The 18,845-nt window shown below is 41.8% G+C and overlaps 1 protein-coding gene across 3 annotated transcripts in view; it reads left to right on the top strand.

The window, feature by feature from the left end:
• The first annotated feature begins 7,624 nt into the window (after positions 1-7,624).
• SH3RF3 (SH3 domain containing ring finger 3) overlaps positions 7,625-18,845 on the top strand; it is a 554,601-nt gene continuing 543,380 nt past the window's right edge. For 2 of the 3 annotated variants that reach the window (XM_088445963.1, XM_088445964.1), the window contains exon 1: positions 8,414-8,859. In XM_088445963.1, the coding sequence (XP_088302089.1) occupies positions 8,419-8,859 (441 nt within the window). In that variant the 5' untranslated portion in view covers positions 8,414-8,418. Of the gene's footprint in view, positions 8,860-18,845 lie in introns of all 3 variants that reach the window. The other variant, XM_088445962.1, reaches the window with a different exon arrangement.

Raw genomic sequence — 18,845 nt, 5'->3', positions numbered from 1 at the left:
TCCCAATAGGTAGCCGGCTGTATGTGATAGGGTGGGTCAGACGCCAGTTTGAACAGGCCAATACACACATGGCACAAGTACACATTGTGGCCCCGGCTTCCAGCTATGTGTACTTGTGCCATGTGCATAGTGACCTTGTTCAAATGGCGTCATCACCACCCTATCTCATGCAGCAGTACCGATTGGAATTCATAAAATTTGGTGATATTACAATATAGAACAAATTTACATCTCTGTATATTGGGGCGACTCATCTGCTGCATCCAGCAGAGCATTATACAAGGTGGTGCTGGTGCTTGGGGTGCTTGGTGGGGGAGTAATATCTAACCGGGCAGGGGGGGGGGGCGGACATACCTATTTGGGGCAGGGGAAAATAGCATTGGATCTGCAATGTATGTCGAATTTGAGATATTTTTGCTCATACAGCGACTCAAGAGGTCGTAGTTTAACCGTAAAAAATTTTTTGGGATATCTGCATCCAGATTTCTCAATGTGCTGTTCACATGAGCTGTGAAATCATCAATTGCATCTGGGGGTTTCTGCAGCAGCCGGCGGGCGGTGGCTGGGTCATGCATTTATTGCCTGGGGGCACACATTGGTGGGCAGTGGGGGAGCTTAATGCATGACCCAGCCACCGCCCACCTCAATACGGCGGGCGGTGGCTGGGTCATGCATTTATTGCCTGTGGGCACACATTGGTGGGCAGTGGGGGAGCTTAATGCAAGACCCAGCCACCGCCCGCCTCAATACGGCGGGCGGTGGCTGGGTCATGCATTTATTGCCTGGGGGCATACATTGGTGGGCAGTGGGGAGCACATATTGGTGGTCAGTGTGGTTGCAAACTGTACAAATACTCACCAAACAAAACAAAAATCCAGTGTGCAGGCTCCCAAAGTGCGACTGACTTGCTCCATACACGATGCTGCACAAGATGGCGATGGGGCGTGTCCAGGCTTCTGTCAGTCAAATTCTGCATTGTGTGATGAATCGTACGATTCATCGTGAGGAAAAAAACCCTCACGATCGGCGTCCATCGGGTTCATGGTTGGCTAATCTGCCCTACAGCACGGCAGATCAGAAGATGCGATATACGACGAGCGGGGCCGCGCATCGGCATCGTGCTCGTGAGTATAAACTCACGATTTGTACTTTTTTTACCCGATTTGTCGTCACGATTCGTCGAAATCGGCCAAATCGTGTAAAATGTCGCTATGTGTGTGGGCACCTTAAGAGTCCCTCTAGTGGGTTTTTTTTCTACTGGGCTGGGGACATCATGTCCTCAAAGTTTATAGGTGTAGTTACCCTAGTGCTTTTTCAAAGTTTAGTTAAAAGGTTTTCTTATTTTTATGTTAGGTCTAGGACAGTGTTGGCTAACCTTGACACTCCAGCTGTTGTGGAACTATTTATCCCAGCATGCCCTGCCACAGTTTTAGCATGCCCTAATAGCAAAACTGTAGCAGTGCATGCTGGGTTATGTAGTTCCATAACAGCTGGAGTGTCAAGGTTAGCCAACACTGGTCTAGGAGTACCTGTGTTGTTGTTTTTTTGTGTTAGGGGGTGGGGAGTTAAGTTTAGTTAGAGGGGGGTTTTGTTCAGAGATCCAGGTAAGCCGTAAGTTGAGGTTATGGTCATACATGGTGGGTGGAATTGGGGGGGTTAGATGCTAGTTGCTGTATATTGCTATTTATTTTGTGGAGATAATGGCTAATGCAGGGCATACACTCTATAATTACCGGGCCGATGTGCCCGATATCCGCGGATCGCCCCGATGATTGTAGTGTGTGTGTGGCTGAACGAAGGTAAAATATTGATTATCGGTCGGGCATATCGAATCATCCAGCATGGCCATCCGATGTGGTATCTGCAAATTAAAAAGTCGCCCGCATCGGGCAGTGTATGCCCAGCCATGTCCGACAGACATTTCCCCTGTTCCTTCCCATGAAAGGAACAGGAAAATGTCTCCTCCCCTGGGGGCGGAGTGCAGATATCTGGGCCAATACACTGTGAGACATCTCACAGAGTATGCGCAATGTCTGCAGGCTGACAGGCATTTTATCTGGCAATGCATGCCCAGCATAAGGCAGAGGTTCCCAAATTTGGTCCTCAGGGCACCCTAAAGGTGGCCACACACTAGACCAACTTTCATTCAACCAGCCAACTAATTGATTGGTTGGAATGAAAATCTGGTAAAGTATGGGAGTAAATGATGATCAGCAATTTGCTCCTAAATGCCAGAAAACAGATGAAAATGGTTGTCAGACAACTTTGTTAAATGTTTGATCTAAACAATGTGTTCAAACAGCAGTTTTTAGACCATTTTCCGGCGTTTGGGAGCAAATTGCTGATTGTCATTTACTTTCATCCCTTACCAGATTTTCATTCCAACCAATCAACTAGTTGGTTGGTTGGATGTAAGTTGGTTTAGTGTGTGGCCAGCTTTAGATGTGTGGCCAGCTTAACAGTCCAGGTTTTAATTATATCCATGCTTGACCACAGGTGACTTAATTAGTACCTCAGTCAATTTGATTTAGACACCTGTGCTCAACCATTAACCATGCCAGCTTTGTGTAGACAGGTTCACACATTAGTGCAGCTTGAGTTGTTGTATGGTGTTGAGGTCTAGATATTTTGCCCTAATTCTCTCACTAGAGCTGGGTTTATTTTTATCACAATGCTGCCCACTATTCTCCTGGTTTAGTGTTGTGTGGGCACCTGCTTCACTGCTTTTCAATTGTATAGGGTTTTCATACAAGTACTTTTTCACTATTGGGTATGTTACTTCTCGCCTGCTTTTATTTCTATTCTGATACCTCACAGATATACAGTATTCTGTTTTTTGAATTACTAATTATTACGGAGTCGCTCTTTTTGTGTTCCATTTAATGTGTTTCATTTTTGCTTGGCCTGTCACATTTCCTATCCCTTTTTTTTTACTAATGTGTTTTTATTATTGCAATATATCATGTCTCCCAGATATGTTGCTTATTGTATTATTTCTATGGGTATACATTTCAAAAATCATAAATAAATGCAATTTAAATCTGTATCTTCTGAATTGCTCCCCTGGTCCTAAAACATACTATTATTTTAACAGTGTATTGGATTGTGTGTTCAAGGGGCATGCAGGATACACAGTATGTAGGATAGGATAATAAATATACACTTTGTTGCATCATTGCACAGAGTTTCCCTATATGAGTCTCTAGGGGGCGACCCAGCACAATGGACAGCACATTTCCTTTCAGTATCTTCCTGAAAACTTTTCTGGGAAAATAGAAGCTAGCAGCTCTTTATGGTATCTCATTTAAAACTCAGCTATCCAGTCTTTGTCATGAAATCTGGTACATTTTACCTCTATATCTATCACAGGACTCCTCATAATAACAGCGCATTAATGCATCTACAGGATTAAGCCAATATTATAGATTGATTCCTCCAAAATATTGACAGCCTGCTATTTTCAACATATTTGATATATAATTTTTTTTTCTTTTGTGGTTTTACATTAGTGTTATTTCTGTTCATGTTTTAATTATAAATTTATATTTATGGAGTAATTCATGTAAAGTAAATATGAGTTACATCTAAACCCAGTGTGGTTGTGTGATTTATTTCATTGTAGATTACATCAGGATGACCTTCAGAGCAGATGTATTGCGGCCAGTGGCGGCTTAAGGCAGAGGCCAGCAGGGCTGTTGCCCGGAGCGCCATAGCCTGAAGAGCGCAGCCCTGCGCCCTGTCTAAACAGAGGCACTCACCACCGGTCGGCTGTGGAAAAATCCACCCTTCATCCCTCGGTTGGCGTTATTGGGTATATGCTCTGGGGGAGGGAGTGGGAGAGGGAAGGGGCACAGGACAGCACTGGGCACAGAGAAGCCTAGTGCCAGCCCTGATTGGGCATATTTATCACATAAAATTTGCCCAAAACAGCTTTTATCGGGGGTACCCACAAACTGGGCCATAACTAGGGTGTGCGACTGGTGCGGCTGCAAAGAGCGTAGGGCTCTGGGCGGCACCATCGCTTCTGGCTAGCAGGGCAGGGGCGGATCTAGACTTTTCTTTTAGGGGTGGCAGATTAAGAATTAATTCTTACTCCTCCCCTCTCTATGCATTACTCCTCCCACTTCCAGTCCTGGCTTCCCCAATTAAATGTGCTGAGACCAACAGGCAAATCAATCACTGAAATATGTGTCCGCAGGCACACAGGCAGCCACTGCATCATTTCTGATGTCACAGCAAAATTCAACCAGAACACGGGCGAATGACGTAACTGCCTGCAGTGTTAGTACAGGGGCTTACAATTTTTTTAAACCCCTCCCCAAATTATTACTTTGACAAGGTCCATTTGCTGGGACTCCAGCATTGTCTGTATTCAACCATTATTCGTCAACTACACTAATTAGTTTTGTGCCCCAAATTTGAAACCAACATCACAGGCAAATGGTTGCCTGGAAACTCCCCTCCTTAGCCCACACCATAATGACCACAATAGATATAGCTTTAATACTAGAGTTATATGTTTTAAGATCCCCCCAGTGTCACAAATGAAATAATTGGGACCACCTGTTCATCTTTTAATATGTGTGAGCCAGTAATGAATACACTTGTGCACCAAACAGGAGATCTGAAAAACATGCACTGTAGGGGTGCACTGGTATAAACCATTGAATAAGTTAATTATTAACAAGAGCATATTGGGATGAATAAACAGCCTGGGAAATGTGGAGTCTGTGGAAGGGGCAGGATCTGATGGCATATTTAGATGGGTCTGATGGCATGTAAGGGGCATGTGGAAGAGTGTGATGGCATAAGGGCATTTGAAAGAGTGAAACAATGACACATATCTGCCCAGCCAAATGGTTAGGCCACTCCCCAGGAGTGCCCTCAGCCCCTATTCCTGCAGGTACTGCCTGGAGGCCTCTATCTCTATGCAGTCGCAATTGTCAGCCTGTTCACCTCACTGCAGAGTTGCCTACCCTCCCAAATTCCACGGGAGCCTCCCGAAGTAAGGTGGGAGCTCCCGCCACTCCACAAAGTAGCCTGAACACCCCGCATTCCCACTGCTCTGTATAAAAATCCGGACTGCGCATGCGCTAGTCCGGACATGAAGGGGGCGGGGCCTGAGCTTGACTGCATAAAGGCACAGGGGCGTACTCACCATGGGTCACGGGACAGGTGCAGGGAGTCAGGAGTGTAGTTAGTACTGGCCTGGAGGCCTCCTGGGCCTGCCTCCCCCTGCACACAGACTGCTGGGAGAGACTGATGCTCCCAGCATTCCCTGGCTAGCCAGTAAACAGCGGGAGGAGGAACCGACGCCAGAGGAGTGAAGAGCTGCATGAGACTGTGGCAGAATGCAGGACGCATCACACTCGGGATGTGATGCATTCCGCCAGTCATCGCATGCATGCCGGCGGCGGTATGCATGAAAATCGCCGCAAAGGACCGCTTTGTTGATAACAGCGTCCCGTGTCTATGACCCAGAAGCCCCTCTGGTGTCCTTCTGTGAATGCGCAGAAGGACGCACGTGCCGCAGAGGGTGCTGGGAGGGATCCGATTGGATCCCTCTATCAGCACTCTGCGGAAAGATGCCCATAGGCTGCTATGGGTAACGTCGTTGCACTCCAGGTCTTAGAGCATATGAGAAATGTGGTCAAAACCGCATTTTCGGGGTTTGACCACATTTCTCCCCTCCCTGCATCTCGCCCCGTGAGTGTTAGAGCTCACCGTAGCTCCTTCCAAATCTATTAATGTCAGTGCCGCAGGAGAGGAGATGGGAGGGGAAGGGTGGGGGAGATCTATTAATGTGTGTGTGTGTGAGTCTGTATGTCTGTGTGTGTATGTCTGTCTGGGTGTGTGAATATATTCATGTAAATGTGTATGTGTGTATGTGTGTGAATCTATTCATGTAAATGTGTGTGTGTATGTGTTTGACAGGGACGTGTGGTCAGGGTAAGTAGGGGAGGCTGATCCTCCCCTGTTGTACACTCACTCCTATCATACTCCCTGACCTTGTCATGCTCCAGAGTTTTCCTATAAAAACTGTTTTTTTTTTTATACATGTGTACCTCCCCAGCCATTGACCTCACCGCATGTCACTGGTGTGTGAATCTATTCATGTAAATGTGTGTGTGTATGTGTGAATCTGTTCATGTAAATGTGTGTGTGTATGTGTGAATCTATTCATGTAAATGTGTGTGTGTATGTGTGAATCTGTTCATGTAAATGTGTGTGTGTATGTGTGAATCTATTCATGTAAATGTGTGTGTGTATGTGTGAATCTGTTCATGTAAATGTGTGTGTGTATGTGTGTGAATCTATTCATGTAAGTGTGTGTGTGGAGACAATCTATTAATGTGAATGTGGGAGAATCTCTTATTGTGTGTGTGTGTGGGGGGGAATCTAGTCATGTAAGTGCGAGTGTGTGTGTGAGTGTGTGTGTGTGTAGGGGATCTATTAATGTCAATGTGGCAGGGCAGAGACATATTAATGTCAGTGGGGGAGCTAGGGTGTCAGCTTATAGGAATATATATACGCCCATAGGTGGAGCTAGACACGCCCTTTGGATGGAGCAGGCCACGCCCCCATAATGGCACGCTGCGCTACGCGCGGCGCATTCTGCAGCCATCTGCAATCTCCTTTGAAGTGGTTTTCAAAAGTAGGCAAGTATGCCTCACTGCAGCCCATACGACTTACTGTGGGGAGCGGTCATGTAAGCCAGAAAATGTGTTATTATATTTTCAGAGCTTGATTAATTCTATCCCCATACTAGTATAACAGTGGGCCATTCTGCAAAAGGACGATAAGTAGGAGGTAACTGTGATATCTCCTGCTTTACCTTCATGACGAATGGCCCGATAACTTAATTTTTACAATTGCAGGTGAAAATGTGCAAGTGATGATGAAGTGATGTCTTTCATTAGCCATTGTAGCCTATGGGTTACAGATTGGTGATAAGAAATTCTAATTATCAGGACTGATTGTCAATAATTAATAATTATACCCCATAATGTTTTTTCTTGATGGAATCTGCAAAGTAAAGAAATAGTAGTAACCAGTGGAGTAAATAAGAATAGTTTCATGACAAACAAGCTCAGTGGGAACTAAAGGAGGGACATACAGTGACAGCTGTGTTTGCCATGCCATTGGGAAACATAACTCCTTGCAGAAGTCGCAGCCATAACATGCTATGCTGGGATTTTATTTCTTGGAATGACCTCACCTTGCTGTAGAAATGGGCTCACAAACAGCTGAGCAGTGCTATAAAGCAGCCTGAGGAGCAAACAGCCGCTGTCTTCAGCAATGTATTTTTTTTTTTTTTTTTTTTAAGTTGTATTGCTTTATTAGTTTACAGTGACTAAAGGGTTAAAATGGTTAAACTCAAAAGTTAAGCTATGTTTAATGGCTTTAGATGCAGCATCTCTTATCTCGTATCTATTCTGCTAGTGTAAGCTTAGACTAATTCTCTCTGGTGTCCAGAGGAAAAACATCTGGCATCCTGGATTAATATTTCGCAATAGCTCCTCTTGCCCACGCTGCCAGCCGGGCACACACACATACATATACACATGCACTCCCTCACTCACATTGGAAGTAGAGGCTGTGTAGAGCTGCGAGCCGCGGCTCCTCCCTTCCTCAGAGGGAGGCTGGGGATGATCAGGTTACAGAGCTCGCTATGGAGCAGCCAGGCAGCAAACTGCAGACTGCAATAGCAGCAGAGGGGGTGAGGGACAGGTCACATGAAGAAAGCAACATACTGATCCACTCCTTTTTTCTCAAGCACATGCGGCTGCCCTGCTGATCCCTGGTAGCCCTGGCATCTCATCACTGACTTCACACTGATCCCTGTGCCCAAGTTGCACTTCTAGGATATTGAATTACCCTATAGTGCTCTAGGCACCGTTATGACTACTGTGTTTCTAGGAAGTCTGAGGAAAGGTCTTCTGATGCCCTGTTGTTGGTATGCGGTGGCATCTCTCATCGGTCTTTTAACCTACATGTGAACTTACAGTATCTTACATTACATGGACTTATTATTGCATGGTACAGATGAAATGCTGTCTGAGGAATGAGCAGTGAGGATACCTGAGATACAGATTGCTGTGTGTATGGGAAGGAGCTGGAGAAGGCAACTTCACTGACTGATGTGAGGGGTTCCTGCTCCGTTTGCCATTACAGCACTACCACTGTGCCTAACCGCGAGTGCTGGATGGATCGCGGCCACTCTTCTGCTTAGGTTCCCTGCTGGGTGTGTGACCCACTAGGCTAGTCTAGATGCTCCTCGGGGCATCCTGGCTGTGCACCTCTAAGGGACCACAGAAACCATCTAAGGGGGAGGAGGAGGAGAGAAGACGGGAGAGGAGAGGAAGGAAGGAAGGGGGCAGCGGTGGAGGTGGTGGTGGTGGTGGTGGTGGAGGAGAGATGGACGAGTCCTCGCTGTTAGATTTACTGGAATGCTCCGTTTGCCTGGAGAGGCTGGACACCACTGCCCGGGTGCTCCCATGTCAGCACACCTTCTGCCGCCGCTGTCTGCAGAGCATTGTCAGCTCCAGGAATGAGCTGCGCTGCCCTGAGTGCCGCATCCTGGTGGAGTGTGGGGTGGATGATTTACCAGCAAATATACTACTGGTCAGGCTGCTGGACGGCATCCGACAGAGACCCAGGAGCAGCCCTAATGGAAGTCCCACCGCAAGCGGGCAACACACTAGTAGTAACAACAGTAACAATCACAGCAGCAACTGTAACAGTCCGGGATGCTCTGCCACGGGGGGCACCTCTAGCAGGCACCTTCACAGCGCTGCCTGCACCCCGACTTTGAGGGACCTAGCTGCTGCCAGCCAAAATGCCATTTTACTAGCCAAGGTATGTGCCCATGGGATCACACTAACGCTGTGACTTTTGTGTGCTACCTGTTCTACCTATGCCATGCCAGTCAGACGGTACCCTGTGCTACAGTAGTAGTAGCTGTATCTGTATAGCGGGGGAGGGATCCAGACAGCGCAGCCAGGTTCTGCTATTTATAAATGCTACATAGACAATAGACTACACGTGAGTAATGCCATATATTGCCATCCAGGCCATGGGTATCAGCTGCACAGAGCACCCTGTAGATCCAAAACCAAAACATGGGGGTCTAAGCACATCTCTAATATAAACGATATATATATATATATATATATATATATATATATATATATATATTATACATATTGTGAAAAGGGAGCTAGCTAATTGTTAGATCATACACTTGAATAAAAGTTATATGCTGTAAAATTGGCTTTTGAGAGTTTTTAGTAAAAAATGTAATTGAATGTGCATTGTACCCAATGATAAAATGTGCACACTGAGAAGATGTAGTTCCACAGCATCTGGAGAGCTACACACTGTTAAAAAGGAGCACCTTACTTTCACCAGTGACATGAGGCAATCTAGTCTTCTATAGCTGCTTACAACATACTTAAGACATTCCACACATCACTGCAACGCACAAGTGTTTTTCTGAAAATGCATGCCCTTCATCCTCATAGCCATCCTTCATGAATATCTCTCTTATGACCTCCCAAAAACACATCTGTCAGTACAGGATTACCTTGCCTAATGATATATTTAACATGCTCGCATATCTCCTCCTGGAATCATTAAAGTATGTTTGTTTTACCCAGCCTAGCATTTTAAATCTGTGAATTATTTTAGATTATCTTTGAGGCTCAGTGTAACCTATCTATGTTAGTGTACTGTAAACTATCTGTTTTTTTTTCTGACAAAGTTTGTGAAAGCTGCTGAGTATGACCAAGTTCAAAAACAGCATGATTAATTGTTAAGGGGAAATATACGATCCTTTATTATTTGCTGCATAAGGTCATTTAAGTACGGCTTCAAAATAGGATAATTCAAAGCAGTGTTGCATTTATATATAGATTTGTATTGTGGTGCCTTTCATTTTATCTAGGATTTATTTGCCTACTAAATAACCAAATAATCTTTTGTTTGTGGTAATGTTTTCTGTGTTTGCTTATGATTATGTGTAGCATTTGTTATGATGTTTCAGATATTTACCAAATTACTTTAGGTCTAGCCCATCTAATTTGTTAACATTCATGATCTTTGTTTAATCACTACCTACAGTATTTTTATATTTGACTGATTGATTGATTGATTGATTTATTGATTGATAGAGGGAGAGAGGTAAAAGTGTTAATGCTTTGATATCTATTGTTGAAAAGTATATAGTTGACTAGTTGACATTGTTTTCCTTTGTCTGATTTTATTTGATACTAATAAAAATGTCTATTTACGTTGTTAAGTGTCTGAACTTGTGACTCATTGTTTTTAGGTAAAATGTATTTGACTGTATCATGGCATATGTGTAAAATTTCAATATTGCTGAGCCCAGCCCCAGACCTAATATCATGCTAAACATTAATGTTTTGCTATTGTAACCTACATGTTGATTTTGTTATGTTTGGAAACTGAAAAGAAAATACTAGGTTACATAAATTGTGTGATATTTGTACTTGCTTACTTTTATGGATTCTCATTTTAGTATAACAGGTTGAGTACATTTTGAGCTTCCTCTGAAGATTGATAGGATACTGTCTTTAAGAACTTCCTATTGTTATGCTGTGTACACACTTATTTTTCTCTTGTGTTGTATCCAAGTGTATGAGCACACAAGAGTGTGCAGGAGCAGAAAACATTCTGTTTGCATTGCTTTGCTCGCTCCTACACAGTACACACTCCAGTACAACCGAGTACTACTCCATGTGCATGTAGCCTATTGTTTCCGGTTGTTAGCCGTGCTTGTGTTCAAGAGTATGTAACGGACTATGGGGCATATGTATCAAAGCTTGATCTGAAATAAAATTGTGAAATATACAGTATATCACCAACCAATCAGCTCCAAAATATCATTTCTTAAACAGCCTGCAAAATGTAAGTTAGAAGCTGATTGGTTGGTGATATATATCTCACAATTTTTTCTCACATCAAGTTTTGATACATATGCCCCTATGGGTTGATTACAGACTATAATATATATATAATATTAACTTACACTGATTATAAGTTTGTAGAGTAATCCCTGTTTTGTTATTTATGGTCTATATTTTTAGTACACTATTTTATAGCACACCTTCATTATTGGCATCCTGTATATCTGATGGCTAGAATGTGTGTAGTAAAAAAAAAAAATAATAATCTGTATTTTTCTTTAAGCCCTTAAAATGAAATTCTGATTTATCAACTGTCTAGCAAATGATATTAAAAATCAATACTCTTCATGAAAATGTATCTGTATCACTAAAGTAAAACTATAGAGTATGTTCTGTTGGACTATAACTTTTCCCCTTTCTGGTAACCTCAGAAACAAAACACAGGGTCATGAATGAGTCACACGGGGAGATATGGTTGTGATATAACATATGTGGCCACACCCCCCAATGAGTGTAGATAGTTCCACTCCCATTAAGGAAAAAACACCATTTTACTGCCATACACACTAGAGGCACCGGTCTCCGCTTTCAGGGGAAATAATTGCCAATTTCATGCAAATTAGAATGAATGTCTTGATCACAGGATGAGTGACAGACATGTAAATTCAGTACTGTTCCGTCAAAATCCATGGCAGTTGGCAGGTATGAACATAAATAGGTAATTAGAAAGAAGCTATTTATGTCCAAATGTTCTCTCCAGACAGGCCAAAGCATCTTTCCACAATACCAACAGCAAGTTGCTGAACTACTAATCACAGCAAAGCCAGCTTTAGGGCGCACATAAAGCTTCTCTGAAAGAGCCAACGCTGGTATCATTACCAGTGAGGTGGCTCCACGTTCTGTCCCAAATAACCAAAGTCTAGAGACTCTAGAGAGGCAGAGGGTGTTATGCTACTGCTGCCCATCATACAGTGACCAAGTGCCAATGTCATTCGCAGACATAGGAGCAAAAAAGAAAAATGGTACACTGAGAAAAAAGAGCAATCCAGTTCCCTTGCTTTCTGAAATATATATATATAAAAACAGGTTAGGATAATGTGAGCTTCCCAGTATATACTAAATTGGATTCTAGGTTGCTTGGTTGAGGATCCCCTTTGAAAGTGCACAGGGAATGCCCTGAAATTGAAAATATGCCTTTTCCTCTATTTAATTCCCTATAAATGAATAATCTCACACTGTAAAATGAAATCTTGTGTCTGCCTGTGCAAACCACTGCTCTTCCCCAAATGATTTCATCGTGCTCTGAAAACCTCCATGTTGCTGGCAGAAATCTACACTCACTTGCGCAAACTGAGGGGCACAGTGGGTCCTCAGCTGTATTAATGCTGCAGAGTGGCCATTTTAAGTATGACTTTCATAAGCTTATCAAGGATGCATGAGATGATCAAGTTGTATTTTATGTATTTAAGTGTCATTGACACCAATAAGGAATAATACCTGTGATCAATAATGCCTTGTTGCCAATAATTGCTTTGCTCAACGTAAGTTATCTGCTGTGGGGTAGTTTTTGGGTCTCGCTGACTCTGTTTCTTTCTTTGGCAGTATCAGAGCTTTCATAGCAAAATATCCACTCAAGGGCAGCAGTTTCTCTCCCATCAAAGTCTAGTTCTCCAGCCTGTGAGCTCTGCCGACTGTATAAACTTAAAGTCATGTTGAATTTTGTGTAAGGACTTTTTACTTAAAGGGTTTCTCCCCATAAATGTAGTATTTTTCCAGTTCCACGTGCTTTGTACTGTAGGTTATTTTATTAGCAATGTACACTGTAGTAAACTTATTTTCTAAAGGCTATCTAGTGCAGGCCACTACTGCTGTGGGTTCTAATTTGTGCCAACACTATTGTGTTATAGCTCATATCCTCCGACTGAGTTTTGTTTCCTGCTTTCCCACTTCCCTGTCTGCTATAACTGGTTATAATGTGCTTAGTGATTGTACATTATGTGGTATAGTGCAAAATATATATTGTGCTATTTCAATATAACACGTGTAAAATCGGCACAGGTATCAGGGCAGCATGAGTACAATCTGCCATAGCCTATAAGCAAGCCTTGCTATTAGTGCTGCAAAGGTGGAGGGAGCTCAGATACTGGAAAATCTTGTATTTGAAAGGAGCCCCTTACAGTGACAACATGGGACCGAGCTTCATTTAGGTAGTTCTCTGTGTAATGTCCTAAAATAATGGTAGCAATACCCGGGAGACTTCTAATACTTGCTGTTCAATTTTGCTTATATACTGCCTTCACTGACCTTAGATTGGATTTGCACTTGAGCACCATGCCTTGATCTCAGCCTGTATCCACCTTTAATGAATCAGCAGCCATCTTCTATAACTAACTTGGGGCTGTGAACTCTTTATCAAAGTCTATCACTCTCTTTTGAGGGGGCCAATGGTAAAGACCGGGGATGCCTTGGTTAGCAACTACCAATTTCTAATGACATAGTGAGACCAGATCTGAGATGTTCCCTGACAGCTGTTGCTTTTGGAGAACTTCCACATGTATTGAGGGTCTTTTCCTTTGCACCCCAGCTCCTAGTGGCAGGTAACGAGGGACTCCTTCTTGTGGGACATTGTGTTTTATTATCTAGTAAAAAACAAAACAACAAAATGTGCATTTATTTATCCAGCAATAGTGTTACAAGGCTAATAATTACAAAATAATGACATTTGTTGTATTTTGTTTTTTACCGTGCTTTAACCTTCCTTGTTTGAGGAATGCTTTGTTCTAAATATTACAGCTCGATGAAATCATCCTTATAACTGGGATATAGTGCTCTCTTTTTAAAATCAAGTGTTACAAGAAAGATAAAACTAATACAACAAAGGTAACAGAACAACTGAAGAAAAGTATCACCTCCTCACAGACCCTGTTCTAAGAGATTTCAATCTCTAACCACTGCAAATAACTTGTCACTGCCAGCACTTACTTGAGGCTGCATTACATGTGTTAATAACATAAAACAACCACCTGGTCTGTCCAAAAATGATTATATGCCCCAGTATCTCACATACCTACTATAAATTCTTAAATCCTGCCACCACTAAGGTTTTTAAGGAGCTATTCACTCCAAGTAGGAAGCATTCAGTTCTCCCTACACAACTAATAGACCTGAATTCAGTCTCAGTTCTCATTACCCAAATAATAACCTGTAGTACAGATATGTAGTGTTGATTAGCCAAATCCACAGGTAAATGGATCCAATAAGAATTACAAAGACCAAGTTTATTAAGTGAAATTTAATATGAGAAAATACACTGTTTAGAGGATATACAAAAACTATGAATAAAAGTGATATACATGTAGATATGATTAGGCAAATAATTTCTCTTAAAACAAATGGAATAATTAACAGAAATGTCTCACTTACTTACTTAATCATATCTGTTTTCAGGGAGGTGCAAGAAGTCCACTGCAATTCACAAACTCAGATTGGCTCTCAAAGAATTGAACATTTCTATATATTACTAATGCCAATTTATCCTTACGTTGGGCTGTCAAATGGCGTCTTCTTATGTGTTCAGTGTAGGTGCAAAGTAACCCAGACTCTTCTTAAAAACAGAAAGGAATCATGAGGTGAGGTTGAACATACGGTCACTGAGGGAAGTGTGTGACACTCTCCAGACAAGCATCATAAAAGTTAGAGTTTTAATAGAACTAATGAGCCTACCTGAGAAGGGCAGGCCTGGAAAATAGAAGAAACCATAATTTTGCCATTATTTATCTTCTTGATTAATGCTGGCAGATAGAATGGACAATGCAAAAGTCTTCCAGCCTCCCCCTCACATGGCATCTTCATAAATAAACAATTACCCCATCAGCTGGACATTGCACATATAGGTTCATTTACAGCTCACCATGGTCGGTTAATAAACTCAAGTTATCATGCATTTAATTAACTTACATGGTTTATGTTGTTCAATATCTTATGATTAATAATATAATCTGGACACATAAGTACAAATATAAGCATAGGAAGATAAATCTGATACATTGTAAATATAATTGAATAACAGTAGTAATAGGAAGCAGCATACTGCATTGAGGGAACTGCACAATCATGGGTCCCTATTTAGCAATGGGATAATGGAGAAGATAACGCAATTATCTTCTCCATTAATTCCCATCTCGCAGAGTACTGCACTGTAGGCATCAGCCATTGATCTCTACAGTGCTTTAACGCTTTTTGCTATTCAGCGTAGCAAAAAGTGTTAAATTACGTGAAAAATCCTTACTTTATATAATGCAGTCTCAGAATGGTGTTATATGAAGAAAATACATTACATTTCCTGAAAACTGCAGGGACAGAGGTAAATTTTTCCATAAGTCCCTGCAGCATCCTGTAACACCACCCCAGTCTCCGTTACTGCTTCCCGGTGACCACCGGCAGGTAAGACCAATTAGACCAATTTTGACTTATCTGGCGCATATCAAGACCAATTAGAGCCTGTTAAACCTGCTGAAAATTATTGACATGTGTATACAGGCTTTATATTAGCCTGTATATATTTATATTTATGTGCTATTATATTCAAAAAGTATATATATATATATATATATATATATATACATATACATTTTAAATATAAAAGCACATAAGTATACGGAAACCGAAAACAATGCCTTCTGTAACATTGCAGCGACAGCGTGTTACCGCAACCACTGTCCCTGCAAAAAATATTGCTGAATAGGGGCCATAAATATTTCTAATTGTTCAAAAATCGTGACGATATTGCCCAATAATATTTTGGGCAACATCGTCACTGTTGCTGAATAGAACCGAGAAAGCATCCCTCATATATCACCCTACACATTTATTAGACTACATATAAGCAAACAGAATAAAACCCACATTATTTATTTACAAGTGTTCTTAAATAGGGATATCATTATGTGTGCAGTGTAATCCCCCAATATTGCAACAGTTCAACACCACTTTCAGTTCATGTGGTTACAATGACATACAGTAATTATGCCTTTTCTTTGTCTATGTGCCATATTGTACTGTACTGTATGTTAGCTGTGCCTCCGCAGGCCTGAAAAACACTTGATGAGTGACATCATGTCACTCATGCAGCGTATTATGCACCCACTAATCGTTGGCGCCCTAGGAAACCACCTAGATTTGGCTAATGGTAGCGCTGGCACTAACTAATTAAGACAAACAAAGGTTTAATTAAAGATTTAAATCAAGCAGCAATGTCAGTGTAGCATACATATCTTGTGTAGGAATAATGCTGAATAAAAAAATATATATTTACATTGAATACATCTGCTATCTGATTAGGTTCCAGGTTCATTCTGCAGACAAGGATCCCACTGCTAATGGTATTATTGAATGCAGGATGACATTGTTTATATTGCTTGACCTTATGTAAGTCTGGTCCACTCATCAATCATAATATATCTCTCTACAGTGGTGGAAAAATAGGGCAATCATTTTCAATTGAAATATGTTTTCTTCTTCATTTTTTAGCATTTCTTTTACTTGATGTAATGCTAATTAATTGCTTGGTTCAATAAACTCCTAATGAGCTTTGAAACCTGTGTTGTCAAATAACCAAATGAACAACATCCAAAGTCAGACTTCTGTAGTCAGAGTATGTTGATCTGAACAGCCTGTAATCAAAAGATCGCATCGGTCAAAAACCCGGAGCACATGCTGAAAGGCCAGTGTAGATAATTCATCAACTATCTCTTCTTCTTGTAGCCAGACTATGCAGACTCTCCAGGCTACTACAGTTGATTGCAGCTCAGCATTTTCCTAGGAGGAAATTGAATTGAATAGACAATCCCCTTTGGAAAATGTATTTAAAGATCTAGGTCAGTTTGAAGCCCTTCATCATTGGGAGTAAGGGTTAAAGCAAATCATTAGTCTTTCTGACAGATATAGATGCAGCAGATCAAATGTGATAAAAGAAGCATATCTTGGTATATACTTGAATATGTGGTGCAGCGTGAAAGTCTATGAGCTCCTACAAGGTATATAAGGACCTATTTAGTATTATTGCTCAAAAACAAAGTTGTTCTATCTCCGTTTCTCATGTGGATAGATAATCTTTTTCTAATCAATTTCTCAATACAGATATTACTGAGGTGATACTGACTTCCAGTCATGGGCGTAGCTATAGTGGGTGTAGGGGGTGCCATTGTTTTGGGGCCCAGAGGCATAAGAGGCCCTGGACCCAATTTATATATTGTAGTTGCAAACCAATTTCCGGATTTGCCTGCTAAGCAATTGGGTGTGATCCGTTGCCCAGGCTGGATGGGGTGACATTCCATTTTCAATGTGAGGTGTGTGTAGTGGATGTTATAATGGTAAGGGGGCACTGTAATGTTACATATTCTGTACTGGGGCACTGTCATTTGGCATAATCTGACTAGCGCATTGTAATGTGGTAAAATAATGTAATAATGTAATGCGGCACAGTATGAAATGGAGGCACAATATGAGATAATATGAACTGGGGGCACTGTAATGTGGCATAATTTAAAATGGGCGGCACTGTAATGTGACATAATATGAACTGGGAACACTATGTTATAATGTGAATTGGGGGTACCATGTGTTAGCCCTACAATGTGGCAAAGTGTGTACTAGGGCACTATTATGGTTCATAAAATAAACTAGAGCACTGCTATGGGGCATAACATTAGCTAGGGAACTTTTAAGAGGCATAGAATTAACAACTGCTGCAAAGAGGTGTCTCTAGAAGCATTGGGACGAGGGCCCCACCAAAATGATGGTAGGACTCACAAGTTCTGGCTGCGTCCCTGTTGCCAGTGATAAAAATACTCTTACCACTCACCAGGTCAGTGCAGTGAGACTCTCAGCACTTAGGTACTGGCATTGCCTGGGCTTGGTCTTCTAGTTGCAGTTTAATTTTTAAAAACTAATAGTTACTTTTATCCACTTTTTATTATTTAATGCGGTGTGCGTTGTGGGTCCCCCTGGATCCAGGGACCCATGTGCACCGCACACCCTGCACCCATTATAGATACGACCCTGCACTCAGCAATAGGGATTGCGGAAGCAGGTGGCCGCATGGGTTCTGCTCCCACGGCATCTTGCCCTGTGAAATGGCACTGGCTGCACCTTTTTCCTTACTGCCCTGATATATAGGGCCGGCCTATAGTATATGTAATTTATTATTATATACCAACTGGCAAATTATTCTTTTGAGGACGATTCTCTATGGTACCTTGAAAAGCCTAAGGGGTGAATTCAATTAGACGTGAAAAAATTAGGTCGACGAAAAGCGCAATGTTTTCTGTCATTCGTCTGTTTGAACGATATGTTTTTGCCATGTGCGTCCCCACTTATCTCCGTATTCAATTCCAAAACAGGCTAAATAGCGGATAGGCGAATGTATTTAATAACAAACCTAGCGAAAAGGACAGCATATTTTGGGGAAATCAGTCTGTACCCCCAAAAAAGCCTCACTAACCCTGGAAATCAATATAGAAAAGTATTAATAGCCTAATAAAAGTATTTAGTGATTTTAAAATGAGTCAAATGGCTGTTATAGGCATGTTTGCATAAGTGTGAAAAAATTATATAAAGCAATGGTTTTTGAGAAAAATTAGTACCGCAGTTAATTTTGGGGTACATGTAAATGGGTATTAGCATATTTTGGTGTCTCTAAAGTGAAGATTTAAAAAATAAAAAAATACACCTGCTGCAGCCCCCTGCAATCTAAACACTTGTCTCAACCTTATAGCTCCCCAAAATACCTGCCGGCTGCCGAGGAGAGTGACTCACTACAGAGACAGTCACAGTCTCGTTATGATGTCAAATTTCGCGAGACTTTGACTGGTCTCAGAGAAGAGGCCAGGCTGCCAGCACTGCGTGTGGGGCATAGCA

Source organism: Taudactylus pleione, unplaced genomic scaffold (assembly GCF_031769625.1).
Source record: "Taudactylus pleione unplaced genomic scaffold, aTauple2 ptg000391l, whole genome shotgun sequence".
NCBI classification, from domain to species: Eukaryota; Metazoa; Chordata; class Amphibia; order Anura; family Myobatrachidae; genus Taudactylus; species Taudactylus pleione.
The sequence above is the reverse complement of the archived record's forward strand: the minus strand, read 5'-3'. Positions and strand labels throughout refer to the sequence as shown.